At 40.9% G+C, this 12,809-nt stretch overlaps 1 protein-coding gene across 1 annotated transcript in view; it reads right to left on the reverse strand.

The window, feature by feature from the left end:
- The window catches only part of LOC138286958 (uncharacterized), an 878,316-nt gene that overhangs the window by 811,253 nt on the left and 54,254 nt on the right, over positions 1–12,809 (reverse strand). Inside the window, 1 exon segment of the mRNA XM_069227330.1 lies at positions 11,178–11,675. Coding sequence (XP_069083431.1) covers positions 11,178–11,675 — 498 coding nt within the window.

Raw genomic sequence — 12,809 nt, forward strand, 5'->3', positions numbered from 1 at the left:
CTTGGAACCTGCTGAGGTTTGGGAATGGATAGACCACAGCAATGTGCCACACTGGCAACTCGAGGGAGCCCTGCGCATTCCACCTCTAAGTATGCCCAGGGCAGGTGCAGCACACGCTGCAAAGTTGTGTTGCCCAGACTGGGGTCTGGACTGGGGTCTTGGGCACCTCCTCCATCACAGCTGCTCCAGGAAAATATATCAGTAATGACCACTGAATCCCAATTTCGAAATTCGGAGGCCCAACTCAGACAGAGCTTCTACAGACAAAGAATCATGAGCACTCAAAATGAACGTTCCAACCATAATCCAAACATCGATAACAGTTCAATCCACCGAAGAATTAATTTAAGTACTGGCCGAGCTATGCAATGCAGGTGTTAAATGCAACCCATGCTGCTGTGCAATACCTCCCTGTCCACAACTACTTCCCTGCGCCTCTGCCCCTCAGTAACTGAAGGGGGCTCACCGTCCTGGTTCACTGCCTGTCACAACCTTCTGTTTCTCATCCCTTGCAAATGCCTCCTGCTGGTACACCTGATGGCGCCACCATGTCTAGCACAGTAGAGACCACGCAAATTGGCACCCCCTCACTTGCAAGCCACTAGGACTCACTGAACCACATGTTGTGGATGTTACAACACAGTTACATCGTTTGGACGGGCAGAAGTTGCTCTGCCGACCTGGGGAGGGAGTTGGAAAGTTTTAGTTATGGCAAAGCCTGATCATCAGTAGTAACACAGGCACACGAGTGCATCGCTGCATGCCTCAGGCCTGGACCTCCCACCTGGAAACATCTACACACACTATGGGTAGAATAACACTAATAATGTGGAACGACAGGGGAATGGGCTCCACTAAATGAGCACTTGCAAAGCCTAATCATCAGTTAATAGTGCAAGGTAAGAAAGGGACACAAGTGCATAGCTGCAGGCCTATGGCCTGGACCTCCCTCTAGGACACACTCTCACACAGTATGAGTAGAATAACATTAATAACGTGGAATGTCCAGGGTATAGGCTCTACTAAACAAGCACTGACAAAGCCTGATCATCAGTTAATAGTGCAGTAACACAAGTGCATCGCTGCAGGTCCAAGCCTGGACCTCCCGCTAGGACACACTCTCACACACTATGGGTAGAATAACACTAATAATGTGGAACGACAGGGGCATGGGCTCCACTAAATGAGTACTTGCAAAGCCTGATCATCAGTTAATAGTGCAAGGTAAGAAAGGGACACAAGTGCATAGCTGCAGGCCTATGGCCTGGACCTCCCTCTAGGACACACTCTCACACAGTATGAGTAGAATAACATTAATAACGTGGAATGTCCAGGGTATAGGCTCTACTAAACAAGCACTGACAAAACGTGATCATCAGTTAATAGTGCAGTAACACAAGTGCATCGCTGCAGGTCTAAGCCTGGACCTCCCGCTAGGACACACTCTCACACACTATGGGTAGAATAACACTAATAATGTGGAACGACAGGGGCATGGGCTCCACTAAATGAGTACTTGCAAAGCCTGATCATCAGTTAATAGTGCAAGGTAAGAAAGGGACACGAGTGCATCTCTGCCGGCCTATGGCCTGGACCTCCCTCTAGGACACACCTTCACACACTATGGGTAGAATAACACTAATAATGTGGAATGTCCAGGGTATGGGCTCTACAAAACAAGCATTGGCAAAGCCTGATCATCAGTTAATAGTGCAGGAAAACAGGGACGCAAGTGCATCGCTGCAGGTTCAAGCCTGGACCTCCCGCTAGAACACACTCTCCCAAACTATGGATAGAATAACACTAATAATGTGGAACGACTGCGGCATGGGCTCCACTAAATGAGCACTTGCAAAGCCTTATCATCAGTTAATAGTGCAAGGTAAGAAAGAGATCCACCTCTAGGGCACACTTTCACACACTATAGGTAGAATAACACTAATAATGTGGAATGTCCAGGGTTCAGGGTATGGGCTCCACTAAACCAGCATTGGCAAAGCCTGATCATCAGTTAACAGTGCAGTAACACAGGGACACAAGTGCATTGCTGCAGGTCCAAGCCTGGACCTCCCGCTAGGGAACATCCTCACACACTATGGGTAGAATTAGTCTAATAACATGGAATGTCCACGGTATGGGCTCTTGTAAACAAGCATTCGCAAAGTTTGATCATCAGTTAACAGTGAAGTAACTCAGGGACACAAGTGTATCACTCTGTGCCTCGGGCCTGGAAGTCCCACTAGGACACAGCCTCACCCACTATGGGTAGAACAACACCAATAATGTGGAATGACTGGGATATGGGCTCAACTAAATGAGCACTGGCAAAGTCTGATCATCAGTTAATAGTGCCCAGTAACACAGGCACACAAGTGCATCGCTGTGTGTCTTGAGCCTGGACGTCCTGCTAGGACACGCCTTCACAGACTATCGGTAGACTAACACAAATAATGTGGAATGTCCAGGGTATAGGCTGTACTAAACGAGCATTGGCAAAGCCTGATCATCAGTTAATAGTGCAAGGTAAGAAAGGGACACAAGTGCATAGCTGCAGGCCTCAGGCCTGGACCTCCTGTTAGTATACATCCTCACACAGTAAGGGTAGAATAACACTAAGAACGTGGAATGTCCAGGGTATGGGCTCCACTAAAAAATTACACGTGGTACATGCATACCTCAGATGTAAAGAGGCGCACATTGCCTTCCTACAGGAAACCCACACCAGAGAGGGGGAAGACCACAGATGATAGAGACGCTAACAGGGCCAGCACTACTGCACGACTCTAGCTCTTCGAGGGGGCACTTGTGTGGATTAGATCCGAGGTCCCCGTCAAATGCGTGGATACCGTAGCAGCGGGGCGCTACTTGTTTGTGGAAGGCACAGTGATATTACTAGGAAATGTCTACTCACCAAATACAGACCTTTTGCAATTCCTGTCAGAGCTGATCGTGCAATTGGTCCGCTGGTCCCACCTCACATAGATAATCAGTGGCGATTGTAACTGTGTGTTAGACACAGCGCTCAGCCAATGCCACCTTCCACTACCCCGAACACTCATGTCCAATTCTAGTAGGTTGGGCTTAAAGAGTCATTTGGGCAATGCCAACTGTGCCTATCGGCTGAACGCTGTAGATCCATATTTTTATGTATCAACCCCAGTCTTTGTGATCTCACAACTGATGGTGCTAGTCCTTCAGCTGGAGGCCTCCTGTTCGGAGATCCTTTTGAAAAACAAGTAACTAGGTTGGACAACACATTTACTTCTTTGGATAAGGCTCAATTAATTATGGATAAAGTTTTCCAACTAAACCCTTTCACTAGGGCTGGGAGGGGGCGGTTTCCTCTACCAGACTATAGCAAGGATTTCCCTGTCACAGGGGCACCTGGAATGACAATCAAAGGAGTGCCCTTTTCTTTCTGTCCAGAGGTCGAGGTCACAGCGGACACTTACCACGTATAAACATCTGTGGAAATTCCAAAAAAAATTCCCTTCAAGGTAAGTTATCAATCTTCTTCCCCTCTAGTAAAGATAAGGAAGGTCTTAGAGATAAATTTGTAAAGCTGGAGAAGTTGAAGAGAAATGAGATGTCTAGGTGGTGGGATGCCATCACGTTGAAACAGTACAAAAAGTTGGACATAATACCCAGGGGTTTACGATCACATATATTTCCCACATATGATGATTTGGATGTAGATCTACTCAGAAAATGGGAGGAAGAACTGAAATCAAACTCAAATAAACTTATGGACATTTTAATAGAAAATGCTGAAAGAAAAGTCATGAAATTACAATCAGACATTACTGTATTAGAGAAGGAAATAAATGATTTGAATTTAAAGGAGGCTACTGAAAAAAACTATAAGATTTTGAATGATGTAATTGGAAGGTTTGAGGATGAGATTAAACAGAGAAAAGCTAGAAAGCTGAAGAGAGATGAATCAGACTATATAAATGGGAGAGTATTCACTTTCTCACGTAAATATGATCATTTAGTGAAGAATGTGAGATCTGTAATGGAGTCAAACGATTCTTCAGACTCAGCATCAACATCGAGAAGTAGTTTATTAACTAATATTAGTGATACAGAAGTCTCTGAGACACGTAGTGTATCTGATATACAAGGGGTTGGTTTTTTACAAGAATTGAGAAGAATAAAACAGGGCAACTGGGAAACAAATCAAAAAAGGAATTGGCCAGGAAAACCAGAAGGGGAAAAAGAGGAGGCAAAAACCGATACGTATACGGGAATGAGGACAAGATCACGAGACAAAAAGAGTTAAGTATATGTACAGAATTGGAGAACAATGTGGTTAATTTGTCTAATAAAGAGTTATCGCATGATATGTTATCACTTTTGAATAAGGGATTGGGTTTTTGTCCATCATCTATGGGGGATATTTGTAGATCAAAAATAGACTTATTTAAATTTGTGAGAAGATTAAAATTGAAGAAATATTTTGACACACATGTCCCTGGTGTGGAGCTAGTGCCGTCAGGTGAGGTAGCACAGAGTAAATTGTCAATTCAAGATATTCACGATACTATGACATTAATGACAATAGCAGATTATGAAGAATATCCAATAACACTGTCCAATATACTACAAGATCTGAATATACCATCAGATTTGCATGTTACAAGTGGGTTGAGACAAAAATCCAACTGGATCCCAAGATCACCAATGGATAATAATATTGAGATATTCTTTAAATTAGTATGGCAAGATCTAGATAAAGAGGAGAAGAAGAAAAATAGATATCTGAGGAGACCTAACTTGAAGCAATCAGAATATATTGCATTGAAGACTTTAAAATCGGATATGGATATAGTTATTAAGAGAGCAGATAAGGGTGGAAATATTGTGGTTATGAACCGTATAGACTATGAGCGAGAGATATATAACCAACTGAATGATAGCAACTGCTATGAAAAGATTTCATATAATCCGATACCTATATTGACAGGAAACAGGATGTTGCGAGACTGGAGGGATAGGAACTTACTTGATGAGGAGGAATATCAATATTTACTGGTACATCGTCCTAGATTCCCATGCCTATACACCTTACCGAAGATACATAAAGAATCAGAGTTTCCACCTGGGAGACCGATTGTTTCCGGTATGGGGGGACCCACTGAGAGGCTTTCCGAATTTGTAGATATATTTCTTCAACCTTTGGTTTCTAATTTGCCCTCTCATATTAAGGATACAAAACATATATTAAGTTTATTATCAGACATCCAGTGGGAACCCGGAATGACTATGGTAACTTTAGATATAGTAGCATTATATACTAGTATACGACATATATGCGGATTGAAAGCTATAGAATACATTTTAAATAGAAGACCTGCAAGCTTGCTTGAACATACGCAAATGTTACTGAGTATGATAGATTTCATATTGAATAACAACTACTTTTTAGTGGGAAATAATTGGTTCAAACAGAAACAGGGAGTAGCAATGGGCTCCAGATTTTCCCCCTCATATGCCAATTTATATATGGGGTGGTTTGAGGAACATTGGATCTGGGGCCCTGGAACAGCGAAATGGCACCCATATATTTTGTACTGGGTTCGATATATCGATGATTGTTTTATGTTATGGACAGGAGATATAACAGCTCTGACTAGTTTTTGCAAATATCTTAATGAAAATGATGAGAACATTAGATTTACATATAAGTATAGTGAGTCTAGTATAGAATTTCTAGATGTGGAGCTATCTGTGAGTAATGACAAGATTAAAAGTAGATTGTATCGAAAGCCAACATCTTGTAACACCTTATTACATGCATCTAGCGCACACCCTAAGCACCAAATAGAAGCTATACCATTAGGAGAGATGATAAGAGCTCGAAGAAACTGCAGTAGAGATTCAGATTTTTATGATGTCATTAGAAACATGGGGCAGAGGTTTGCTACAAGAGGATACTCCAGGTCGGTGATAAATAAATCTTTAGAGAAGATCTTAAAGATTCCTCGCTCGCAGACACTTAAGCCATATACCAAGAAAGATAAGGGAATAAAAGATGATTGTACTCAAAATGTAAGGATTATATTAGATTACACAGAAAGCTCGCAGAGATTATTGAAGATAATGAAGAAGCATTGGCCATTACTCACTCATGATATATCATTGAAGAAATATATTAGCAGTAAACCAGATGTTTCATTTAGGAGGGGAAGTACCCTTAGCAATATTTTGAGCCCTAGCTATTTAGTGGATAAGAAGAAATCAGATTGGCTTACAATACGGAACACAGGTTTCTACAGATGTGGAGCCTGTGCAATGTGCAAATGGGCTTGGCAAGCCAAGAAAGAATTTTTAGATATGTATGGGCAGAGAGTGACTATTAAGACACATATAGATTGTAATACAAAATATGTTATTTATATGATTATTTGTAGATGTGATAAAATTTATGTGGGAAGCACGATACGCTCTTTGAAAGTTAGAATATCTGAACACTGGAGAGCGATTAGACAAGAAGATGAAAGATACCCAATTGCTTCCCATATGAAAATATGTGCTGCATAAGGGGACCAAAAAACATTTAAATTTTTTGGTTTTGATCATTGTGAATTAAATCCGAGAGGGGGCAATAGAGAATTGGCCCTACGTAGGAGAGAATCAACATGGATAATGCAATTAGGGTCGGTGGAACAAGGGCTGAATACAGATAATGAGTTGGAGTACTTCCTTGGAGATAGTTAAAATGAAATATATAACTTGAGATGCTGTTAGACTTTCTAGTGATATGTGGTTTTTAACTATAACATATTATGTCAGTGGTGATTTAGACTACACAAAAGATATTGATTTATTAAGTAGATTTCATCTCATTTCTCTTTAACTATTAGCAGATATAAGGCTATTACTTCAATAAGAGGAACAAATGTCTAAAAATATATGTAGGCTGTATAAATTATATGGTACAAATATGGGTTATATGGAGAATATTATTATGTGGAGGAGAAATTAGTTAAGCACAATATATGTAAATATTTGGATTGGCAGATAACAGGGGTGAAAAAGATTGAATATTTTATAGAGTATATACTAACTACAGACAATAAGGAACACGTGGTGCCCCTAGAGATGTTGACAACCTGCTATGGCTATGAATTCATATTTTGATAGTTTGGCAGAGAGGAAATATTTAGTTTAAACACTTAAGAACGTTTGGTGGAATAAAGCTGGCAATATATTATGTTAGTACGCTAGGAAACAGTAAGGATAAGGTAAATAGAAAAACGGTAGTCCGTTTTCTATGTCAACAGCATACGGATGATAAAGAGATTGTAGTCCGTTATTTGTTTTGATGAGTTACGCGTACCTTAAAGGAAACCGAGTCGGGTGCACTCGGTTTGATATGGCGAACCTGTGAAGATGGCGTACTCGCGGACACTTGACGATATACGGCGCATTTAGAGGTGGGAAAGAAAAAAGATTTGGAATTGAGAAAGGAAGTGTGGTTTTATGATATTATTAGGCGATAATCTGAATGGTATGTTATATTATAACAGATACCATTTCGTATGTGACGAACTGCAGATATTTAAATATACAAGGAATCGTTACAGAAAAGGAGGTGAGTAGAACACTAATAAGAAAATAAAAATAATATGAATGGGTTGTGAGGTAATAGAGAGTAAGACTTTTATATACAGGGAGTGCAGAATTATTAGGCAAGTTGTATTTTTGAGGATTAATTTTATTATTGAACAACAACCATGTTCTCAATGAACCCAAAAAACTCATTAATATCAAAGCTGAATATTTTTGGAAGTAGTTTTTAGTTTGTTTTTAGTTTTAGCTATGTTAGGGGGATATCTGTGTGTGCAGGTGACTATTACTGTGCATAATTATTAGGCAACTCAACAAAAAAAAAAATATACCCATTTCAATTATTTATTATTACCAGTGAAACCAATATAACATCTCAACATTCACAAATATACATTTCTGACATTCAAAAACAAAACAAAAAAAAATCAGTGACCAATATAGCCACCTTTCTTTGCAAGGACACTCAAAAGCCTGCCATCCATGGATTCTGTCAGTGTTTTGATCTGTTCACCATCAACATTGCGTGCAGCAGCAACCACAGCCTCCCAGACACTGTTCAGAGAGGTGTACTGTTTTCCCTCCTTGTAAATCTCACATTTGATGATGGACCACAGGTTCTCAATGGGGTTCAGATCAGGTGTACAAGGAGGCCATGTCATTAGATTTCCTTCTTTTATACCCTTTCTTGCCAGCCACGCTGTTGAGTACTTGGACGCGTGTGATGGAGCATTGTCCTGCATGAAAATCATGTTTTTCTTGAAGGATGCAGACTTCTTCCTGTACCACTGCTTGAAGAAGGTGTCTTCCAGGAACTGGCAGTAGGACTGGGAGTTGAGCTTGACTCCATCCTCAACCCGAAAAGGCCCCACAAGCTCATCTTTGATGATACCAGCCCAAACCAGTACTCCACCTCCACCTTGCTGGCGTCTGAGTCGGACTGGAGCTCTCTGCCCTTTACCAATCCAGCCACGGGCCCATCCATCTGGCCCATCAAGACTCACTCTCATTTCATCAGTCCATAAAACCTTAGAAAAATCAGTCTTGAGATATTTCTTGGCCCAGTCTTGACGTTTCAGCTTGTGTGTCTTGTTCAGTGGTGGTCGTCTTTCAGCCTTTCTTACCTTGGCCATGTCTCTGAGTATTGCACACCTTGTGCTTTTGGGCACTCCAGTGATGTTGCAGCTCTGAAATATGGCCAAACTGGTGGCAAGTGGCATCGTGGCAGCTGCACGCTTGACTTTTCTCAGTTCATGGGCAGTTATTTTGCACCTTAGTTTTTCCACACGCTTCTTGCAACCCTGTTGACTATTTTGAATGAAACGCTTGATTGTTCGATGATCACGCTTCAGAAGCTTTGCAATTTTAAGAGTGCTGCATCCCTCTGCAAGATATCTCACTATTTTTGACTTTTCTGAGCCTGTCAAGTCCTTCTTTTGACCCATTTTGCCAAAGGAAAGGAAGTTGCCTAATAATTATGCACACCTGATATAGGGTGTTGATGTCATTAGACCACACCCCTTCTCATTACAGAGATGCACATCACCTAATATGCTTAATTGGTAGTAGGCTTTCGAGCCTATACAGCTTGGAGTAAGACAACATGCATAAAGAGGATGATGTGGTCAAAATACTCATTTGCCTAATAATTCTGCACTCCCTGTATACAGACATACTAAGGTATATATTTTGAATCACATCTCTAGTCATAATTGATCTATGGTACACCGTAATATAAGGATGTGATTTGTTGTAGGCGATGAAGTGAGGAGAAGAACAAGTCCCGTTGGCACTATGTGAATTGTACTGGTTATTTAAACTTCTAGCCATGTAGGTTGTACACTATGTAACTGGATTATTTACATTAAGGGACAGGAGAAGGCTGTTCTAAATACATTTAATAGAACTTATTATGTGTGATGTTTTAAGACTAGATTATTTTGATAATAATGATACATCAAGACAAATATTTCAATGTAATATATATTATAATTTTTACTAGGAGAGATGTACATTTCCTACTATTGAATGTAGACTGAATGTTACAGTACTGGTATTCTAACTTCGAATGCATTGTTTAGTTTGATTTAGGTCGTATGATTCTAAATTATATCACGTTGGGAGGTCCTGAAGAAGTCCAGGGGTACTCCCCGGACGAAACACGTGTTGATGGACATCTGTACAAGTAAGAAAGGAGAAAATACTAGGAACGGATAAACAAAGAACTTTTGAGAACTTTAACAAATGAATATATGAGTGATTGAAGGACATTTGTACAAGAGTGAAGAACAAAATATATGGAATTTTGAACTACAATAATTGAATAAGATTTTGAATTTGGACAGCTGATTTCAATTTGGAATTGGATCCGGACCTAATTATAAAGAAATGAGTTATATGAATCATATTAAGTATGGACAGTAGATTTTGATTTGAGGTTTGATTTAGACTGAATTATAAAATAATGAAGTGTCATATTCACTAATTATTATTTGGTTTTGAAATATATTAGCAGAGAATTTCATATTGTGATTGTTAATTGTATCTTTTTCACGTGTGCCTTCACGTTTTTCATGTTTATTGTTGGTTATTTAGTATAACCTTTGGGGGTATTCAGGGGGTGAGACCCTAGTGCAGAGCACCGTGATATTACAGATTGAAGTTTGTGGATAAGAGAGTATTGGGGCGCCAGTACTCCTGAGTATCACCCTCCATTAACGATTATTGCTTCTTCCCCTCTAGGTTCAGGGGTGGAAGGATTTGTCATTTTGTACACAATTGGGAAAAAGTTACAAAACAAGCATGGGTTCTTCAAACAATTAGCAGTGAGAGAAATCACAAGATTCAAACGACTGCATGTCTTTTCAGGCCCATTTTGGATTTTGCTGGCATGAATTAACCATACGGACTATCAATTCACATTACCAGTGAACTATCATATTGGGGTCGGGGGCTTCAGGAGACTTAACTTCAGGCATTTCCTGATTATTGACATTCTTTGATATCAATTCCCTTTTTCTCTCCCAGTATTCTCTACGTATTTAATCGAGGGTCCCAGGATTTTCTTGTGTTTCCTAGGGCAGCCTCTACCCTCGTAAACAAATGTTTGCACGAGCATAAGGCAATCCATATTTAACTACCAATGTCAGACATGCTATTTTTGGACTACCCTAGAATCTGACTATATCTTACACACAATAACAAGAGCCAGAATACACATCATTCTGTTACATTTTAATACTGTGCTGTTCCCATATTTCCGGTAATGAAACCTTTGAATTTGATATGAGCATTACCTATAGTACGGAGTTAAATCATTTGTGAATTTTGTCCCAGATATTCTTCAATCTGGAAGACTGCCATAAGTGCAAAAGATTTTCTGTCTGACGTCTCACTTTACTTAATCTCTTTCAGCAAAGTATCAGTGAAATAAACGCGGTGTATCACAGCACAAGTGTGGAGCCTGCTCGAATGCCAACCTCTTGTGGATACAGAAATGTCTCCTCTCTGACCAAATCCCCCACTTATCTCAAGTCCATCAGTCACGTGACCCTCAATCCTTCCACATTTCCAGGTACATCATTAATCAGTGTCCTTTAAATCACAGTGACTGCCTTCACAACCAGTTGCTGCGACAGCTTCACAACCAGTTGCTGCGACAGCTTCACAACCAGTTGCTGCGACAGCATCATAACCAGTTGCTGCGACAGCATCACAACCAGTTGCTGCGACAGCTTCACAACCAGTTGCTGCGACAGCATCATAACCAGTTGCTGCGACAGCTTCACAACCAGTTGCTGCGACAGCATCATAGCCAGTTGCTGCGACAGCTTCACAACCAGTTGCTGCGACAGCTTCACAACCAGTTGCTGCGACAGCTTCACAACCAGTTGCTGCGACAGCTTCACAACCAGTTGCTGAGATAGCATCATAACCAGTTGCTGCGACAGCATCATAACCAGTTGCTGAGATAGCATCATATGTAGCAGAGCTTTGTCTGGTCTTTCAGATTTGTCACAGGTATGGACTCGCAGAAGGTGACTAAGTTTAGCAACTAGAACACTACTGTACGCTCCAGGCTGAACTCCTCTGATGGGTGTTGTCTGTTGGATCATCAGACAGTTCCCAGAGAGGAGATTCCTACCAACCTCCAACTATGATAACCACACAAAATTCCCAATTTCCCTCATCCCATTTTATCCAGCGAGGTCTACAACTTGTTAATTCTATTTCTCGCCGTCTCTTCCTGGAGGCCATCCTACTCACGTGCATCACTGTGGCTGAGAGTTGCAACACACTCTCTGGAGTTGTAGTGCCTTAACAGCACTATTTGGTGGCCATTCTCAACCACAGCCCAGTCATTTATTACCAATAGATGGGCTGCGTAAAAATCCTTCTTTATAACCAGCAGGGAGATTCGCCCATCATGCACTCTATTTGTCAATGAATCTACAGCGATTCGTGAGGGACCCTCCAAAGGCGTTGAACTGTTGCATCAAGCCTTTGTTAAAAATTCTCAGGCGCCCAATCAGGCGCGCTGTGAAGTGTGGATATAGTGTAAATAGGAACAAGGACGCAATCGCCAGAGTTTGCTGAAACTCAGAGAAGGCGTTCTATCGATTACACTTGTGGAATTCTTCCACATTTTAGTGACACAGATGACCCAACAGGTTTATCCGTCAATTACTGGGAAAGGGGAGGCATAGTCTGTTGTTTGATTCCAGCATGATAAAGGATATTGTACCATTAATGCCAATTAATGATGAATCCAGAGCTATTTCCCATATTGTCCATCCATGTTGTGGGGGTCTGTGTTGACCGGAAGGACACTATCTGCGTCCAATGATATTCTCATGCCCCACTGAGGGCTCTATCAGTGCATCTCTTCTGATCCAGTTTGGTAACATTTCTTCTATTTCCATAAAAACCAACAGACAGAGGGGACATCCCTGGCTTATTCCTTTCTTTAGAGTTAACAGTTCTGACAGGGACCCGGTCACTTGCACTTGAGTTATGAGGGTAGTATGTAGAAATCTGACCCAGACAGAATTTGGATTCTGAGATGCATTTAATATGGGTCTTGGTGTTGGCATTCCAATATATAATGTTCACCTAACTGGTTCATTAGAGATACACACAAGTCAGGGCATTTTGATCATACAAGGTGCAGATATCTCGAGCCAGTTAAAACCCATCTATGGTTAGACGCTTTTCTTGTCCATGAATTACAAAAGTTA

This window comes from Pleurodeles waltl, chromosome 4_1 (assembly GCF_031143425.1).
Source record: "Pleurodeles waltl isolate 20211129_DDA chromosome 4_1, aPleWal1.hap1.20221129, whole genome shotgun sequence".
NCBI lineage: Eukaryota > Metazoa > Chordata > Amphibia > Caudata > Salamandridae > Pleurodeles > Pleurodeles waltl.